Here is a 21036-nt window from a genome sequence, read left to right as displayed (position 1 = left end):
TCATCTGCAAATTTGCTAATGTTACTTTGAATCCCTTCATCCAAATCATTGATGTATATTGTAAATAGCTGCGGTCCCAGCACCGACACAGCAAATGGTAGGCCTCTGCGGAGTGTTGTGGAGTGTTGTAGAGCAGAGGGATCTAGGAGTGCAGGTGCATGGTTCCTTGAAGGTCAAGTCGCAGGTAGATAAGGTGGTCAAAAAGGCTTTTGACACTTTGGCCTTCATCAGTCAGAGTATTGAGTATAGAAGTTGGGAGGTCATGTTGCAGTTGTATAAGACGTTGGTGAGACAGCATTTAGAATATTGTGTTCAGTTCTGGGCACCATGTTATAAGAAAGATATTGTCAAGCTTGAAAGGGTTCAGAAAAGATTTACGAGGATGTTGCCAGGACTAGAGGGTGTGAGCTATAGGGAGAGGTTGAGTAGGCTGGGTCTCTATTCCATGGAGCACAGGAGGATGAGGGGAGATCTTATAGAGAAAGACAAAATCATGAGAGGAATAGATCGGGTAGATGCACAGAGTCTTTTGCCCAGAGTAGGGGAATCGAGGACCAGAGGACATAGGTTCAAGGTGAAGGGGAAAAGATTTAATAGGAATCCGAGGACTAACTTTTTCACATAAAGGGTGTATGGAACAAGCTGCCAGAGGAGGTGGTTGAGGCTGGGACTGCCCCTGCATTTAAGAAACAGTTAGACAGGTCCATGGATAGGACAGGTTTGTAGGGATATGGACCAAGCGCAGGCAGGTGGGAGTAGTGTAGCTGGGACATTGTTGGCAAGGACTGGGAAAGTTGGGCCGAAGGGCCTGTTTCCACACTGTATCACTCTATGACTAAGTAATGATTAGATAAGCTAGCTGTCAGATTAGCAGAGAAATTGATTCACTGCTTTTAGGTCTAAAGCCTTTGGGGACACTGGTGGAAACAGCAGCTCCTGAGTGGGAAGAGAAGCCTTCTGATCTGCTGACTGCAATTGGATAGATAAAACTGCAACAAGGGGGTTGGGGTCCCACTAATGGGACAATGCTGGAGACGCTTTGGGGGAGATAAAAGATACATCAGGTAGCAAAGTTAAGACTTAGGGTGGCACAGTGGCGTAGTTGCTGCCTTGCAGCGCCAGAGACTGGGGTTCAATCGTGATTATGGGTCCTGTCTGTACACAGTCTGCACATTCTCTCTGTGACCGTGTGGGTTTTCTCTGGTGCTACGTTTTCCTGCCACATTCCAAAGACGTGCAGGTTTGTAGGTTAATTGGCTTCTGTAAAATAATCCATAATGTGTAACATAGAACTAATATATGGGTGATCATTGGTTGGCGTAGACTCAACGGGCCGAAGGGCCTGTTTCTACGCTGTATCTCTAAACTAAACTGAAGCAGGGAGAAACTTAAAAGTGTTGTGGCCTTTTTAAGTGTTGTGCAAAAAGGAGGGGAGAAATGGCAGAAGCAGGCAGACCCGATGGTCTGGAAGGTGCTGTTGAAGTTGTCCAAGACCTCATATTTCTTGTTGATGGGTCTGGATGCTGCTAAGGGTTGGTGTGGAAGCCTTCAATCTCCACCTGCTGCCGACAGACTCTGCTCTTTGAATACTGGGCCTACTTGTTCCTGTTCCTGCCCCTATATTCCTCACCATTTATGTGCCTTTCCTCTGGAAGTCTTATCTCTCACATGATCTTCCTCAGTAATATTCTACACTTTTGACCATAACCCCCTATCTCCTGCACTGCGATTCATATTTTCATCCACAATACTGAAAGATATTTTGCAATATTAACTCAGTACACGAGAAGAAGTGTGAGTGATGTTGATCTTTCCTCCATGTATTTTCATAAGGATACAAATCTAGAACCAGACACCAACCACTTGTTACTATCAACCATTCCTCCCTCTTTCTAAACTGTGGAACTGAATATTAGTGGCAAGTTTAAAGTACTTATAAACTGAATTAACATAGAAAATAGGTGCAGATTCAGCCCTTCGAGCCATTCAACATCATCACGGCTGATCATCTAAAATCAGTATCCCGTTCCTGCTTTCTCCCCATATCCCTTGATTCCATTAGCCCTAAGAGCTGTATCTAACTCTCTCTTGTAAGTAACAAGAATAAAACATGTATAAATGTTCTAAGCATTACATTATTGAATTATGTTCAAACGTTATTTTTTACTTTCAGAATTGTGAAATAATTGTTATCAGAGTCATCAGGTAGAAGAGACCAGCCACCATTGAACGGCGGAGTGGACTCGGTGGTCCGAAAGGCCTAAATCAACTCCTATAACTTGTGAAGTCGTCTTACCAAAACAGGCCCTTCAGCCCATCTCATCCATGCCAGCTAAATTGCCCCATCTCAGATTCAGATTCAGATTCAGATTCAATTTTAATTGTCATTGTCAGTGTACAGTACAGAGACAACGAAATGCATTTAGCATCTCCCTGGAAGAGCGACATAGCAAATGATTTAAATAAATAATAATAAGTGATAATAAGTGTCCGGGGGGGGGGGGGGTGATTGGCAGTCACCGAGGTACGTTGTTGAGTAGAGTGACAGCCGCCGGGAAGAAGCTGTTCCTGGACCTGCTGGTTCGGCAACGGAGAGACCTGTAGCGCCTCCCGGATGGTAGGAGGGTAAACAGTCCATGGTTGGGGTGAGAGCAGTCCTTGGCGATGCTGAGCGCCCTCCGCAGATAACGCTTGCTTTGGACAGACTCAATGGAGGGGAGCGAGGAACCGGTGATGCGTTGGGCAATTTTCACCACCCTCTGCAATGCCTTCCGGTCGGAGACAGAGCAGTTGCCATACCATACTGTGATGCAGTTGGTAAGGATGCTCTCGATGGTGCAGCGGTAGAAGTTCACCAGGATCTGAGGAGACAGATGGACCTTCTTCAGTCTCCTCAGGAAGAAGAGACGCTGGTGAGCCTTCTTGATCAGAGTTGAGGTATTGTGGGTCCAAGAGAGGTCATCGGAGATGTTGACTCCCAGGAACCTGAAGCTAGAAACACGTTCCACCTCCGTCCCGTTAATGTGGATGGGGGTGTGCGTGCCGCCCCTGGACTTCCTGAAGTCTACAATAAGCGTTTGTCTTTGTTTGGTCCATAGCCCGCTAAATATCTTTCCTATCCATGTACCTAACCAAAATATTCAAGTGTTGTTGTTGTGTCTGCCTCAACGTTCTTCCATATGGGTACCACCCTCCGTGTGAAAACACACAGATTCCTCTCAAATCTTTCTCCTTTCACTTTAAACCTATGTCCTCTAGTCCTTGATTCCTCTACTCTAAAAAAGACTCACCTGATTTATTCCCTTCAAGATTTTACAAGATCACTCCTCAGCCTCCTGCGCTCCAAGGAATAATGTCCTAGCCTACCCAACCTCTCCCTATAACCACAGCCCCTCAAGTTCTGGCAACATCCTCGTAAATATTCTCTGCACTCTTTCCATCTGAACAACATCCTTCCTACAGCAGGGTGACTACAATTCAACACAGTACTCCAAATACACAAAGAGGAAGGCAAACAATTAAATCATTATGCACTCTGACAAAATACATTTCATTTGTTAATTTTTCACTCCACTTACAAAAGTGAAAGTTGGTTTTGACGTCTTATCAGGGCATTCTTCTTGTTCACCAAGACAAACCACTCTTGCATCATCGCCTCCTCCTTCTCTTTATTGTTTCCTGAAAAACAGAAATGAACAGTTCTATAAGAGGTTTCAAAGCATGGTCAACAACTGCTGGCTGGCAATAATGAACAAGGAACGGCAGGAATGTTATTTCAACAGTAAAGTTCATCATCCACTAACAATATATGTCGCGACCGGAACATTTTAAAACTTGAACTGTGGTTTGATTTCTGCTACATTTTACATTGCTTGTGTTTCACTTATTGTTGTTGCTTTACATTCATTTGCCAGATACATTTCCTGCGATTCTTTATATAGCAACGAAGGATATTTCAATAGCTTAGCTACCATTTTATATACTCCACTCCGGCTCACTACTGAAGCCACTGTTTGACCTTCATTATTTTTTAGGAATACAGCTCATCTCCTCAACTGGATCTTCGACTTCCGGACCAATAGACCCCAATCACAATCAGTGAGGATAGGGGACAAATCATCCTCCACGATAATCCTCAACACTGGTGCTCCACAACGATGTACTCAGCCCCCTTCTTTACTCCTTGTACACCCACCACTGTGCAACCATGAACAAATCTAATTCAAATTCACAGACGACACCACCATTGTGGGCCGGATATCAAATAATGATGATACAGAGTACAGAACGCAGCCGCCCGACTTGGTCCAGAACGCAGCCGCCCGACACATCACCCACACCAAATCCTGGCATCACATCACTCCAGTCCTCAAACAACTTCACTGGCTTCCCATCTCCCACCGGATCCACCTACACAATCCTGATCCTCACCTACAAAGCCCTCCACCATCTGGCCCCCCCATATCTCACTGACCTCCTCTCCCCCTACCAACCCTCACGGTCCCTCAGATCCACATCAGCCGGTCTCCTCTCCATCCACAAGTCCAACCTCCGCAGTTTTGGGGACAGAGCCTTCTCCAGGGCAGCTCCCAGGCTCTGGAACTCCCTCCCCCAACTGATCCGCAATTCCGTGTCCCTCACCATCTTCCAGTCCCGCCTCAAGACCCATCTCTTCACCTCTGCCTATCCTTAGCCCCACGTCCCCCTCCCTTTTCATCTGTGCATTAATTGCCTCATATTGTGTTTTGAATTGTATTCTGTCTTTACTTTGTTTACTAGTCATGTCTCTACTATTTATTTCATTCCTCTTACATGTTTTTCCTCTACCTGCTAAATTTTTGTAAGGTGTCCTTGAGACTCTTGAAAGGCGCCCATAAATAAAATGTATTATTATTATTATTATTACAGGAAGGAGATCGAGAACCTCGTGTCCTGATGTCGAGACAACAACCTTTCTCTTAATGACAGCAAGACAAAGGAGATAGTGATTGACTTCAGGAAGTGAAGCGGCTCACATATCCCAGTTTGCATTGAAGGTGCCGAAGTAGGGATGGTTGAAAACATTAAATTCCTCAGAGTCAATATCACCAACAACTTCACCTGGACCATCCATATTGAATCAACGACCAAGAAAGCACACCAACGCCTCTACTTCCTTCGAAGGCTTAGGAAGTTTGGCATGTCCCCTACACCTCTCACCAATGTCTACATATGCACCTTAGAAAGCATTTTATCGGGATGCATCACAGCTTGGTTTGGGAACAGCTCCATCCAGGACCGCAAGAAATTGCAGTGAATTGTGGTCGCAGCCCAGACCATCACACAAACCAACCTCCCTTCCATTGACTCCATTTATACCTTACACTGCCTTGGCAAGGCCAGCATCAAAATCAAAGACCAGTCACACCCTGGCCACTCCCTCTTCTCCCCTCTCCCATCGGGCAAAAGGTATAGAAGTGTAAAGATGCACACTACCACATTCAGTGAATTTCTTCCCAGCTGTTATCAGACAACTGAATCATCCTACCTCAACTAGAGAGCAGTTCTGAACTACTATCTACCTCGGTTCACAATTTAGTTTATTGTCACATGTACTGAGGTACAGTGAAAAGCTTTTTGTTGTGTGCTAATCAGTCAGCAGAAAGACAATACATGATTACAATCAATCCATTTACAGTGTATAGAAACATGATAAGGGAATAACGTTCAGTGCAAGGTAAAGCCAGCAAAGTCCGGTCAAGGATAGTCCGAGGGACATCAAAGCACTGCTCTCTCATTGGTTTCTCACAGCACACCTCATTGATAAGGGGTTGGACAGGCTAGATGCAGGAAGATTGTTCCCGATGTTGGGGAAGTCCAGAACATGGGGTCACAGTTTAAGGATAAAGGGGAAATCTTTTAGGACCGAGATGAGAAAATCATTTTTCACACAGAGTGGCGAATCTCTGGAATTCTCTGCCACAGAAGGTAGTTGAGGCCAGTTCATTGGCTATATTTAAGAGGGAGTTAGATGTGGTCCTTGTGGCTAAAGGAATCAGGGGGTATGGAGAGAAGGCAGGTACAGGATACTGAGTTGGATGATCAGCCATGATCATATTGAATGGCGGTGCAGGCTCGAAGGGCCGAATGGCCTACTCCTGCACCTATTTTCTATGTTTCTATGTCCTTCGGACTATCCTTGATCGGACTTTACTGTCTTTACCTAGCACTAAACGTTATTCCCTTATCATGTGTTGTACACTGTGAATACACTGTAATCATGTATTGTCTTTCCGCTGACTGGTTAGCACGCAACAAAAGCTTTTCACTGTACCTCGGTACACGTGACAATAAACTGAACTAAATTAGGATGTGGGCTCTGAGCTGGGGCAGAATATCACGAGTGCTCACATGGTGAAACTTTGCATGGAGCTATGAAAGAAAATGCTGAAATGTGTTTGGCTACCTGGATGGAAATGTTACAATGCCTAAACCAGTCGCAGCTGATGTCCACATTGAGATGGGACAATCAGGAGCAAGCTCTGGCCAACCAGGAGGCACCAATGGCCAACAGCTGTTGCGCTAGAAGCTGTGATAGATGAGCTGAAACATTGTTTTTAGTGAATATTTCCTTTTTGATACAGTTCTGACAAAGGCTCACAGATGTGAATTCTTGACAAAGATGCTGCCGCCTAACATATTCAGTTTTGTTTCAAATTTCCAGCATCTGCAGTTTCTTTGATTTTCATTGAATCATCTTGCAGCTTATGTTGATCACCTCGTTTGTGTAGAGTTAATGCTCTCTTAATGACTTCCGCAAGCTCTGCCTTCCTTCCACGTCCCAAAGATTTATTATTAGTAGGTTCATTGGCATTTGTCAATTACCCTTTAGTACCAATGAATGGCCAAGAAAATCACGAGGGATGCATAGGCAGGTGAGGGAAAGTTGCAGAAGTACAGGTGATAAGGGGATATGAGATTACCGTGACAGCCAGCACGGACTTGATGGCCAAGTGTGTGCGCACAAGATAAAAAAGCACTGGGAAATCAGCATCTATGGTGACAGAAACAGAGTTCATGTTTCAGGTTGATGACCCTTCATCACAAATGGGCAAAGTGTGAAGACAAGTGTATTTGAAGCTGCAGAGTAGCGGGGGGGAGCAGGAAGAACAAAGGGAATAGCTGTGATAGGATGGAGACCAAGAACGTGCAGGTGACACAAGTGGTGCAGAGGAGAGAACGTGTTCCAGGGTTGTTGACATCATTGATCTAATTGGAGGGGTTTTGGGGCAGTGAATGAGGACAGAACCAGGGGCCACAGTTTAAGAATAAGGAGTAAGCCATTTTCTCACAGAGAGTGATGAGTCTGTGGAATTCTCTGCCTCAGAGGGCGGTGGAGGCAGGTTCTCTGGATGCTTTCAAGAGAGCTAGATAGGGCTCTTAAAAATAGCGGAGTCTGGGGATATGGGGAGAAGGCAGGAACGGGGTACTGATTGGGAATGATCAGCCATGATCACATTGAATGGCGGTGCTGGCTCGAAGGGCCGAATGGCCTCCTCCTGCACCTATTGTCTATGAATACTGATTTCTCTAACTTCAAGTAACCCCTGCATTCCCCTCTCTCACCAACCCTCCCTCTCCACCCAAGTCACAGCAGCTTTTCGTTCTCACCTCCCTAGTTAACAATGAGCTGTTTCCATTATCATTGTTACTTTTTTCATTCATTTGTTCTATATCTCTCTACATCATCGTCTATATCTCTCGCTTTCCTTTCCCGTGACTTGCAGTCTGAAGAAGGGTCTCGACTCGAAATGTCACCCATTCCTTCTCTCCAGAGATGCTGCCTGACCCGCTGAGTTACTCCAGCATTTTGTGCCTGTCTTCTGTTTAAACCAGCATCTGCTGTTCCTTCCAACACAATAACCTTTGCATTCAATCCCCTCCAATGAACAGTAACATTCTGTTGCAGCTTTCTGAACTTGCTCGACCTGCAGTGCTCACCAGCTTTTTGCACATCACGGCTGTGGAGGCCTAGTGGATATTTTTAAGGCGGAGATTGACAGATTCTTGATTAGTACGGGTGTTAGGTGTTATGAGGAAAAGGTAGGAGAATGGGGTTGAAAGGGAAAGATAAATCAGCCACCTTTGAATGGCAGAGTAGAGTTGATGGGCTGAAGGGTCTAATTCTGTTCCAATAACATGAACTTATTTATCTCTCCATTGATGCTGCCGACCTCATGAGCATTGTCAATATTCTGCTTTGACATAATATTCTCTTTCTGTTTAGTTTAATCTTTGCTTGTACAAGATACATCTGTACACCCCAAACTCAAGTTTCAGTGCTACTAAACAGGCTGAATGTTTACCATTCATTTTCCTCAAACTGAAAGTTATCAACCCTGTAGAATAGAATACTTTTCATTTTAAGGTTCAGTTTCAGCAAAGTTTAGACAAGGAAGAAAACCACCTGGCCCAATCCCATCACTAATTCTCATTTCATACATGCAGCCAAGCAGCCGTTCCTGTGGCTGGCCTAACACTGTGGAGACGACGTTCACCAACTGTACGCTTGCAGCAAGTAACCACTGCCGATTTGTGTGAAAGTGTGAGTAACCTTTTATTGACACCTGCCCACTGAAGACAAAAGACATTTCACAGAGAACCGTCAATGACAACATTTCCATCCATCATGTACACCCATGATCTTGTTCATGACATATAAGCGTCTTCTAACATTCTACACTAGTCATTTATTAAAAAATAAAATAAATAATAAAAAGAAAGTAATACAAATAGGCTAATAAGGAAGGATCTATTTAATAGCATGAATTAAAGATATAGACAGGATAGAATCAGAACCATTTATCCAGGGTGGAAATGTCAAATATTACAAGGCATAGCTTCAAGGTGAGAGGAGGAAAGTGTAAAGGAGGTGTGTATTTTTTTACAGAGTGGTGGATGTGGAACGTGCTGCCAGGGCTGGTGTGGAGGCAGATATGATAGTGGTGTTTAAGAGGCTTTTAGATAGGCACATGGATATAGAGGGATATAGATTACATGTGAGCAGAAGGGATTAGTTTAGTTTGGCATCATGTTCAGTGCACACATTGTTCCTGTGCTCTACTGTCTTTCTAAATTTGCTATTTTAAAACTACAACGAGGTTTTGTACAACCATGGAAGTCTTTGCTACAATTAGACTTAGGAGGTTTCAGTGTTAAGATTACACTGGAATTCTGAATGAAAATTATATTGTAAGTACTTTTACTAAGTGACATGATCATCTAATTCAATTCACAGCTGTTGCACAGAAGAACTGTCTTATTCTGGCAACAGGCCTGCACTGAACGGACAGTTACTTTCTCTCAACAATATCTTTCAGGCGTTTTATTTGAAGAGAAGAAAGCTCTGTGGATAAGAGACAACAAAATATCAGGTTGGTAGGTTAATTGGCACTTGTATATTGCCCCTAGTGTGTAGGTGACTGTAGAATCTGGAGGGAGTTGAAAATATGCAAAGAATTAAAAAATGAGATTAATGAAGGATTAGTGTAAATGCGTGGTTGATGGTTGACGACGTGGACTCGATGGGCTGAAGGGCCTGTTTCTGTATGCCCTCTCTCTCTCTCCCTCTCTCGATAATATAACATTTCAATATGAATACACAGAATTAACAATTGCAAATGGTTTCCATCAACAAAAAAATGGCAATTTGTTAACTTTACAATGTGTAGCTTTGAATTGCCGTTACTACACTGGCATCATTACGCCGGCCCTGCTCCAAGATGGGTGGCTCGGAGCCGCCGTTACTACACTGGCAGGGAGGAGTGGATTTACGCAGTCGATAATAAAAACAAATCTTACAGTCTTTATTTCCAGTTTAATTGATTCTTTATTGAAGTAGTTGAAAAAGCAAAGATGTGAACATACCAGATCCTCTTTATTCTTATACAATTTGTAGCTTTCCGTTCTTACAATCTGAGCTGGTAAAAACTGTGTCTTCTCTCCAGTGCCAGCTCCCGTCTGATCTGACCACTCCCTGTCGTATCGCTTAGTCATGGCCATCTACATATCAAAATCCCACCCTCAAGGGTACAAAACAATAAGCGAGTTCGGTATCCCGACTGTGCATGCCCAGGAAATAGGTCACAAGCGAAAAACAGTCTTGGCAACGGTGGTGCTGTGTTGTGTGCAGGCTTGCGTTTCGTCCGTGGTCAGGGTCGGGGTCAACTCTCCGTTGCTGCGGGTGCTATTGAGTTGCTGCTGGGCCGTCCCCGTCCCCTCCCGGGTGTCCCGTCTCTGTCCAGAGGTGTCCGGGTGGCCCTGGGTTGGCAGGGCGGTCCTGGACTTGCATCCGCTGGCTCCAGCTCAGCTCTGCCTGTCCCGCCGGGTTGGCCGGCAGCCCTCCACCTCCACCTCCCTCCCCTCAGTTCGACACCGAGATCCTGCTGAAGATGGGCAGCTGCCGGTCCGCTGCTGGAGTCGTCCTGGTCGGAGAGAGAGTCTGCGGGCGGGCGGGCAACTGCCGGCCATGGGCAGGCCGGGCGCCCGCTGAAGTTGCTGGTGCTGGTGGCAGCAGCAACCTCCTCCCCCTACCTTGCCGAGCCCCAAGCCCAGAGTCCGGGCCAGCTCCAACTCCAGGTCGGGGCTGAAGGCCGCCCGCTGAGAGGCACAGTCTAGCGCTGGGCCGGAGGAGGCCGAGCCCAGGCTGGCGCTCTGGCACAGGCGAAGCCGGGGACCTTGCTCCTCCTCGGGGTTGTGGATGAAGTGGCAGCGGCCACTGTAGGGTCAGAAGCCAGTGGTGAGGCCATGGGCGAACTGGCACTTGTCGCCGTAGCGACCCATCGGGGAGCGGGTTTCTCTGGAGTTGGAGCGGGGTTGGGCTGGAGTTGGCGCTTCACCGCGCTGGCTGTGGGCCTGGGGCTGCTAGTGTCGTTGGTCCAGGATGTCGGTTGGCCCGGCGGGAGAGGCGGAGGGAGGTGAACTGGGGTTGGCTGTAGGCCTGGGGGCCAATGTCCCATCAGTCCGGAGGTCTCCGACCACCCCCTGGGTGGGGGGGAGGGTCCGGAGACAGTCCAGTGGCGGTTCGCCCGCGCTTGAGTTGCCGGGGACACGGGTTCGATCATGGCTGCGGATGAGGCGCGGTTCTGCGTGCGTGCAGCTGCCGAGTGCCGGTCCAGGCTCTCCCCCCCCCTGGTCTCCCACTCGTATCTGCTCCCTCTATCTGCCCCCTGACAAATACAAACTTGAAAAAAAGATAAAAAATCGGAGCCAAACTATACTCTGAATCTACAGCACTTCGTTCAATTTTTATTTATAGCGTTTGACCTTTGACAAATCCCATCATTCCTTGTGTTTTTCAGAATACCGAATTTGCTTATTCTGCAAGAAATATCTAGACAAAATAATAAAATATGTTAACAGTAACTAGCTTAAGGAAGAATGGCTCCTACAATAATAATAATCACATAGTAGCCAGAAGGAGCAGCTAAGCACCAGTCATGTGACTATTGTTTATGTTGGGGGGAAGGTGCAAGGCTGACCAACTACCACATCTGCTAACTGTGTCCCTTCACTCCAGCTTCACCCTGGACACTATCTACTCAAATATAATTACAAAGCCTTAAACAATTCTTTCCTGCTTTTATTTTGAATTTCAATTATATCAGAATAACAACAATAACAGCTGTATTTGTTTAGCAATTTTAACTTTTATCAAAGCATCCCAACATACTTCACAAGAGGATTATCGAATAAAACCTGACACCGGACTCAAGACAGAAACGTTTGGGTAGATGTCCAAATATTTGGCCATGGGTTGGCAATAAGGAGTGTTTTAAAGAGGAATGACAGAGGCGGGGTGATCAATGTGAATCAATGTTGATCATAAGGCTGCATCAGGAGCAGTGTAGGTATCTCAGACAGTTGTAGCATTGGAGAAACTTCACAGGGAGGGCAAGGCCACAAACGATCAGAAAACAAGCAAGATAACCACTAAATGTCCTTTTAAAGCACCAACTATAAAATAATTTACAAGTGAAGAATATTTTCCACATCATACACATTTTGTGGAATCTCAGGGATTATTACTTGGTTGAACATGTGTCTGCAGCTAAAACCGGAGGGAGATACAGAATTAGAAAACAGCTTACGGACTATTAACCCAGATACTCTTCTGAACTGTGTCGTGCTATTTTGAAGCAGTGAATTTTGTATGACATGGATGCAAAATATGTTTGATTTGAAACGTATCAGTAACTGGACTCATATTGTAGGAATATCAGAGCAACATCAGTTATTCAACACAAACAACAAGTGGGAACAAAAGGGAAGGAGTGAAAACAAAGCAACGGCAGTGGAAAAGTGCAAATAGTGCCGTTCTCTGACGCTCATGTCTTATTGGATTCATACAATCAAATGCAGTCAAACATTCACAATTTGCGATATAGAAAGTGCTTTCAAAAGTAGTGCCGTATTATTTTAATACACTTCAAAGCTTATTCGTTCTGATGGCAATTTGTCCAAATATGGGAGCACCACACTGGAATTTACCCAAACAATCAAACATACACGATTCTTCTTAAAAAGAACTCATTATTTCATAATTTAGAAAGTGATATGTTCATTCAAGTCTTTGTTTCAAATTAAAATAGCTTACTGAGCGTAATACCAGAGATAAATTAATCCTGTTATTAGTAACAGCAATTGAAGACCAAAACAGATTTATCAAATCACAAAACTTATTAATGTCTAATCAAAACAAGGACTTCTAATTTCAACTTTAACCACTTGCTATTTAATCCAATATAATCTTATGGAGCAGAAGACTTGTAAAGGGACATTTTTCAGATGAATGCCTCATGTTTCATTTTTGCTGAATTGTTTCTACTTCTAACGTCTAAGGGTAAAAAAGAACAAGATGGACATTGTTCGTACTGATTAAGTAAGAGCTAATTAAAGAGCTGTCAGCACCACACTTTGAATATGCATGAAGCATATAATCAGATCTAGCACTGTCACTAGAGGAGAAAATGGTAAGTACAAAGGATTGATTTAATTAGGTTGAGTGGGCAATGGTGGTAGACCAGTCTTGTTAGGGGAAAAAAAGGTTGTCTTCTGGCACCATAAAAAGGCAGTTTAGCTTCTGTCACAATACCTAATCTCAAGATTAGATATGAAAGCACACTGCTTTTGTTGTTTAAAACTCGTACTGTTGGTGTTTCAAAAAAACAAAAAACCCCAAAGCTAACACATTTTTGCTTGTTTAACTTTCCCCTGGTACAGATGGCAACATGGGCAAAAATATCCAGGTAACTTGCAAGGCTCTATTTAAGCCTCAAAACCACGATTTGCAGGAAATGGTGACATTATTTTATTACCGTGACGCATTAATAATAGCCAGTCTGTGATTTGTAATGTCAATACTGCAGTACAAGTATCCAATTCCCTCTGCCACACAGCATTTTCTTTGCATATGAAGGGATAACACAATTCAACTAATACCAACAGCTAGAACAAACACATTTTAGGAGTGTGAGATTACAGCACTAATTTAATTACCCTTCTCTAATGATACATTTCCAGGTGAAATATCTACAAATGTGGAGAGATAAAAGCATAATGCTACAAAATATGTTTCAGTTAACAACAAAACACATTTTTGCTTACTGTGAAAATGAACCAGCCCACCACTCCCTTCACTGAATCGATATGAACACAGGAATGCTCTCATTTGTCTCGATGCACCTATTTATTCAAACACTTTAAGATAATTGAAAAATACTTAAGATCATTCTGTGCTTTAAATTCAACGACTCCATGGGTTTTCTTGCAATACTGTCCCAACGTGAAAGACAACACTATTGTTGCCATGGTAATAACAGAACATCTCTTTGATACATTGTCTAATACCTTCAATGAATTTGTATTAAAAACTAAAGTAAAATTGAGAGCAAAACAAAAGAATTGATTGTGCCAATCAAATGATAATCTGGCTTTTTAATTTGCAGTTGCTGGGTTGGCCCATTAAAATCATTACTTTGAAAGAGAACATTCAAATTGTTCTTTATCTATAATTATAATACTTGCATTGTTACTAGTTATGAAAAATTACTATCTTTTATTGGTATCGTCAAAAATCCAATAAATCACACATCATATAATTTAACAATTTTACTGCAGTAATTATAATCCAATTACTCTTTACTGAGCATTAACTTTTGGTCACCTAATAGTCTAATGTAGAGAATGTCCATTGAATAAAACTGCCTAATATCATTATACAAATGCTGACAAGTAATGGCGAATGCTACGGCCTGCTTGTGTAATTTGGATATCAGAACCACAAGCATCTGATGAAAAGGAGAACACTCCAAGTAATTAATACTGCAAGAGAAGCTGAGAGATCAGTGACAAAAATCACCTGGTAAAACTATAAAAGGTGTTCTATTAAAGGGCTTTTACTAGACACAGAAAACAATGCAGAGAAAGCAGCATTTTGGCACTTATGTTCAACAGGCTCTTAAAAGCATGGAATGATGGAGACAGAAAACCTATCCTTTCTAATAATCTTGTGACAAAAGCTAAAAGACATCATCCTATTAACTACTGATCTCAATTGCGAATGCAGAGTACTTCCTGATGCCTTTATATGGTACATTGCTATTAAAAAATCACTAAACATTCACGGTGAATAAGACAAGCTTCATTCACTCTTTACCAGCTCCCCTTGTTGGAGAACGAGAAGTGGAACCAAAGGTGTCATTGATATTATGAAGAGGAAATTAATCAGAAATTTTTCTCATATTTCCGCTGTCACACTAATTCACTTTTGTATAAATTTTACCCAGTTAAAAAGTTCATAGCTAACCCCCTGTTGCAGCCTTTTTAGTTTAGAATATTCAATGAGCAAGTCAACTGAAAAGCATCAAGACTGAACACAAAAAGTGTTGGAAATTCTCATTTAGTCGTCTTTATTTTGCTAGCACCATGTGGTCCTTGAAGATGTGGAAAACACGGGAAGCTGAGGGGAGATCAGAGCTGGCTCATTAGCATTCTGACAAAATTGGAACGACGGAGATGTATAGTTTGCCGTTTTTAAAGCTGCCGCTCGTAACTCTCTACTTCATTGTGCCTTTGTCTTTGGGGGGGTTTCAACACAGCAGGGTGTTTGTTAGCTCTGGTTTACACTCTGCATTATGGTAGGCTTTTCCTGCACATTCAATCTATAGGTGTCTTCTCTGTTAAACTTTAAACAAGTCTCTGAATCAGCAGCATCTGCATTAAGGACCACTTTAAACTGCAAGTGATTGATTTTTTTTAGAAAACAGAAAGGAAATCAAAGATTGATAAATTTGAACAAGAAAATGATTAAGAAAATCTTATCACATATTGATTTTTTGCCCTGAATTCAAATTTGACTGCAGCACTTTTCAGAAACAAAGCATTCTTTAAATTACTAAATATATTGTGAAGAAAATAAATTAATGTTTTACTCCAACTGTTATACTTCCAATAATCAGACAGGAATGAAAAATAAGGTGATCTGTGTTGGTGATACAAATAAAAAATGGGGTTTCTATTGATAAGCAATGCTGCTTCCATGCAAAACTTTTCAATATATAATGAAATGGAGAGAGGTTTTCTTGAGAGAATTTATCTGCTAAAGCCCGAGCGTTGCCCTCCTGCCTTCGATGATAACCTGCAAGAATGTCAACAGCTCATTGCCTAGAGAACTGGAAGGAGTCACCAAGCAAGCCATAATCTGCTCTTTGTCGAAGCACCGCTTCAAAGTTAGATTTAAAAAGAGTTTCCCCTCTTTGCTGCTTGGCCTCACATCACTGAAATGTTACTGTACCTAAATTATTGAAAGCCCAGTAAAACTCATCACACTAGTACTAACTTCCAATTGCCAAACTTAGAAAATAGCAATGGGTTTTTTAAAGAAAGGATAGTTTTGCTTTGACAGTAGATATCTAGGAAAATATAAAAACATTTCAAAAAGAAGTGCCTCAGATAAATTTGTTTGACATGATTTTATGGACTTGAGGGAAAGACGATTCAGAATGAATAATTGATTTCTGTACGTTGCTAGTTTAAAATGCATTTCTTCTCTAGCTGTTGCATTTGCATGTTCTCCTGTAAATGGGGACTTGACAAACGAGGCCACCCAGCTGGAAACAACTGATGCAAAACTCAGAGGTAATCTCCCTGTTTAGCTCAGTACCATGGGTTGCCTTAACACTACCTCTATTATTTGATAGATTTAGGCACATTTTAATTTATTTGTTGGCTTCTATCTTCCAACACACTTGCCATTTTGAGAACCTCAAAACCCAATAGCACGTAAATACGTTTGTTCATGGCTACTGATCAATGTTGCCACTAATCAAGAGTGAGCCACAGTGAGCACATTTTCAAATCCTTCAAAGCCGATTTCACAGAAATACTGTATAGGAATCCTACATATATTGTTTACACAATTCACCAAATGGCTCTTGTAGGCCATTTCAGCAAAAGATGTGGACTAAAACTATTAGATTAATAAAAGTGGATTAGAGGAAAATTTAATTTAAAAGCACCCTTGATAAGCCATGTAAAGAAACCAACAGAAACTTAATGACACTTACAATGTTCATTTTCTTGACAATTTAAACTATCAGTTCTTAAAAGTTTAAGAGCACATTTAATTAAGTGAAATAACCATTAAGATTTAGTTCTAAGAATTCACAATAGTAATTTTTCTATTCTTATTGCTCCAAGATTTGAAAGTAAATCAACTCACAGCCATTGATACTCATTCGAGCTACTACTTCAGCAAACACTAGGAGTCTCAAGTGAGAAACACCAGGAGAATTCTTCCACAAAAGAAATGCCAGTGTCTGTTGACAGTGCTCATTTTCTTTGCATAATTCTCCCCACCTCTCCCATTAGTTACTGACTGCTCCCACTCCAGGATATGTAGTTACATTGACCAAGCACATTGCCCAGTAAATGCTTGAAACATTTGCATATAAACCACCTTCTGTGAATCAGTGTGAGCATCTGAAAGGAAGGAATGGCATAGCTCGAGATTGACCAAACTGTAATGTTGCTGTTTTTAACATTTTTGCAGGAATTGAAACGTGATGCAACGGACTCATTTTAGTTGCTATGTTGATGTCATTAAATGATAACATTTTTGGGTGGCACAAATTATGAGGGACAATTAGGAAGCTCAGCTGCAAGTACTAGCTCCAGACTCACAGGTTTTATACAGCTAGGATCCAAGTGCCACAAACGCAACGACCATCGACAGAGGCTTAGTTAACATATGACTCCAATGAGAAAATCTAATGCAAAAAAAAAAACTTGTTTTGAAGGAAACTAATGGTCTATTATGTTAATATTAGTTGGGTCTTAAAAAAATAATTGTATGGAAAAAAATGGATACGTAGAATGATTATAAGGCAGTAATCTCATCAAGGTGTTTAGATAACATCACAACTGCAAGAGCTCTGAAAGCAGTCGCCTGAACTCTTGAGATTAAATTGCAGCCTTGAAATCCCTCCTGTGTAACTTTTTCTCTAAGTATATTGGGAAGCTTGAGGTCAAACCATTTTCAGCCCTTAGTTAGTAGTGAGTGTGATGGAGGAAGCAGATGACTAATATATTGCAGACACCCTCACACTGAAAGCTCAACGGCAGTAACGGAACTACTGAAGGCTTGCAAAGTGAGTGAGGAAACAAACAAGTGCAAATCTCTCTTTAGGATATTCCACCATTGCTGGGAAATAAATTCAACGCTGGTTTTATCCAATTTCACTATTTAACAATATTCTGCCTTAATATTAATGGATAGCATTGCTTTTTCTAGCCTGTGGTTTCCTCAAGAACCTTAAACCTATGACATGTCCTGTCACGCATGCACAACACAAACATGTCGTCACGTTGATGCACCAGAAGCAAACAACTTTGCATATTTCACAAGCCATTTCTCTGTATAAAATGCCAGATATTGCCATTATTTTCAATTGTCAGCTTTCCTCATCCACACTCACATGACACCTTTCTTGATTACATGTGTCATTCAGTCCATCCCTCTCCCTGGAATCCATTGATAATGACAAGGACAGGTGAAGAAGCAGGTAAAAGAGCACAGAATCCTAGGCTTTAGAAACGAAGACCAGATGGCAAGGAAGCTATGATCAACCTTGAAGAAACTCTGTTCCAACCCAACAAAGATGGCATGTCCCCGTTCTGGGTGTCCCACTTAAGAAAGGATTTGAAGGCTTGGGAGTGCGCAGGAAACGTAGAACATTGCACAGTACAGCACAAGAACAGGCCCTTGCACTCACAATGTGCTGAACATGATGCCAAGATCAACTCTCATGTGCCTGCACATAATTCATATCCCTCCATACCCTGGGTATCCATACCAAAGATTTACCAAAATGCGTCCAGGGAAAAGGAACTTTAATTTTGCGGAGAGACTGATGAAGATGGGTTGATGTTCTTAAAGCTTTTGATTAGATATGATCAAGGTATTAAATTCATGAAATGTAATGGACAGAAATTTCTCCTACTGGTAGAGGCATCAGGAAGTAGGAGACAAAGAATGAGGTTGACTAGCAACAAGAACCACAAGTGGCATGACAAGCTGTATTTAATATATGTAGACGGGGTCTGATGTGCTATGGGTATTAGTGCAGACAAATTCAATAATAACCTCCCATAGAGAAGTGGATAAATGAGTGAAAGGAAGGATTTTGCCAGGTGAGTTGGTTGGCAGGAGAAGGTGCTGGGATTAGATGGATTTGGTGATTGCTGAAAGCCAGTACACACTCAACAAGCTGAATTGCCTCCTTCTTTGCAGAACCATTTTGGTAATTCTATGAGTTAAACTTTTTTTTCTTATTCTGATGAAGTGTTTCTTAAAAATCCTGCTTTTAATGTCTCAACGAGATCACTTCCCACCTCTGCTCTAACCTTTAATGATTGTTCATTCTGATATACAAAATATTAGCATTATTTGCTCCACTGCAGAAAGTAAACACACCTTAAATAAAAGGATTACTAAATTAAGATCATCACTAGGAACAAAAGAAAACTGAACACTGTGAGCCAAGTAGAAGATTAAAAATAATATTAAAATAAAAGATACCTGGAAGGCCATGGCACGTTATGTTAAATATTACTGCCCAAGTACAACAGGAAATCAACTATTAAAAAGAAATTCCAAATATATCTCTATATTTTAAAACTTTAATTCTTTCAATCTTATAATCTTTTTACAAATGTAAAATTTCATAGAAGAGAACGTTGTGAATCACACTTTTCACTAAGTACTAAGATCTGCAAGCATCTGGAAACCTTCTGCTAAGAATGTTAATCTGCTGGATCACATGCTGGCACAACATGGCATGTACATTTGCTTAGTTAGTATAACAATGAAAAGTACAGGTTCATTAACGCTAGTTTAATAAGTGCAGGTTCATTAACGCTAGTTTAATAAGCGTTCTTCCCCTGTAGCAGTTTGTTGCCATGAGAATCTTTGAGAACTAAAATTATTTTTCTTTAGGAAATTAAGAATTTCTCTAAAAACTTGTGTCGATGCAATGCATCTCTAAATTTGATGACAATGCCTTCAGCATCCCTTCCACTAATCTTCTCCAATCCCTTTTCATCTGATTGTTGAAGAATGTCTGAAGCCTGACACCACGTCTAAGATGTCTGCACATTTGGGGGATGGGAACGTCACATTATTTCACTTGATTCAGAATCTTAGTCAGTGGTTAAACTCAAATATACATTTTTTTAATCTTTTGTCATGAAACATTTTAAATTCAAACTTCACAGCAAAGGAGCTGCGATTAGAACAAGCACACAATGCCAATCACATTTGGAAAACAAGGTTGCACCACTGTCAATAACGATTTGTACAAAATAAGTGTAAATCAACTTTGTTCACATGTAACCTGAACGTGTTACGACAAAGAAGATGACGTAAACAATTGGTTAATATATTGAAGTGCTTAATAAAGTGCTTAAAATGATAATACATAGGAAAATGTTTAAATGACACAATTCCTACCATATGATGAGAGTGCAACCTTGGACGTACTGTGTGATGTAGCAACAAGGATTCATGAACTGGAGCTTGGAAAGGGACAAAAGATTTACTTACTCTGAATTTAGAGTAAATCTCGGCTCCCTGAAGGTATGTTAGTTGGCACCATAAATTCAATGTTGGATCCTACCAGAATGAATCTGGTCAATAATGAAAAAAATGTGTCTGCAGAGAGCTTAAAGCTGGTTGTGTGTCAGGACAGAGCGATCGTTGCTGCCAGCCAAAAACAAACTGAGAAACGCGGTGCTTGCAGCAGTATCCGTTTTGATTTTAAAATGCAAAGTGCAGACAAATGCAGCATGATCACCACAGACATCACTGGCAGCTTCCAACACAACTCACAGGGTATTATGCTCAGAACACTTTTTCTTCCCTTACTGCTGAAAGATTATACTGGTTATCCCATTAAAGTTGGTAAAATGCCATTCTTATGTCTTAAAGCTGTAGCATTTGAGGTCAAGAAGTGTATGCTGCTTCTTACAAGGCTACTGTGGATGTAATCTTCCCAAAGTTACAATAATTAATGTTAAGCTTCTTTAGCAATACGTTTCTGAAAGAACTTGCCTGATAATATACTTAGAGCCTGTCTATGCTGTTTGTATTTCTAAGCAGGAAACATTTTCATGCGCCTCACGTACTTTGGTTTAAATCTTCAGTCAGACTAGGATGAGAATGAGTGTTTCCTTGGATTATGGAAGAAAAAACTAAATTCATACCAGCCAATTAAAACATATGGCACACAAGATGTAGATATTAATTGTAGAATACTTGCAGAACCGGTAAGAAAAATGTCTTGAAAACCATTGAATATTCAAATATTGATCAATATATTTGCAAAATGTTATGCAATATATGAAGTGAATATATGGGAATGTGATTGTACATATCATACAAGAGACCACAAGGGCCAGGCGGCATTCACACATGTTCATATAATGTTTTAAAATAACATT

The 21036-nt window shown here is 41.6% G+C and overlaps 1 protein-coding gene across 4 annotated transcripts in view; it reads right to left on the bottom strand.

Moving 5' to 3' along the window:
• ehbp1 (EH domain binding protein 1) overlaps window positions 1–21036 on the bottom strand; it is a 351647-nt gene that overhangs the window by 32842 nt on the left and 297769 nt on the right. For all 4 annotated transcript variants that reach the window (XM_033026308.1, XM_033026305.1, XM_033026307.1 and 1 more), the window contains one exon: window positions 3579–3678. In XM_033026308.1, the coding sequence (XP_032882199.1) occupies window positions 3579–3678 (100 nt within the window). The remainder of the gene's footprint in view (window positions 1–3578; window positions 3679–21036) is intronic.

The sequence above is a fragment of the Amblyraja radiata genome, chromosome 8 (genome assembly GCF_010909765.2).
Source record: "Amblyraja radiata isolate CabotCenter1 chromosome 8, sAmbRad1.1.pri, whole genome shotgun sequence".
Classification (NCBI taxonomy): Eukaryota; Metazoa; Chordata; class Chondrichthyes; order Rajiformes; family Rajidae; genus Amblyraja; species Amblyraja radiata.
The sequence above is the reverse complement of the archived record's forward strand: the minus strand, read 5'-3'. Positions and strand labels throughout refer to the sequence as shown.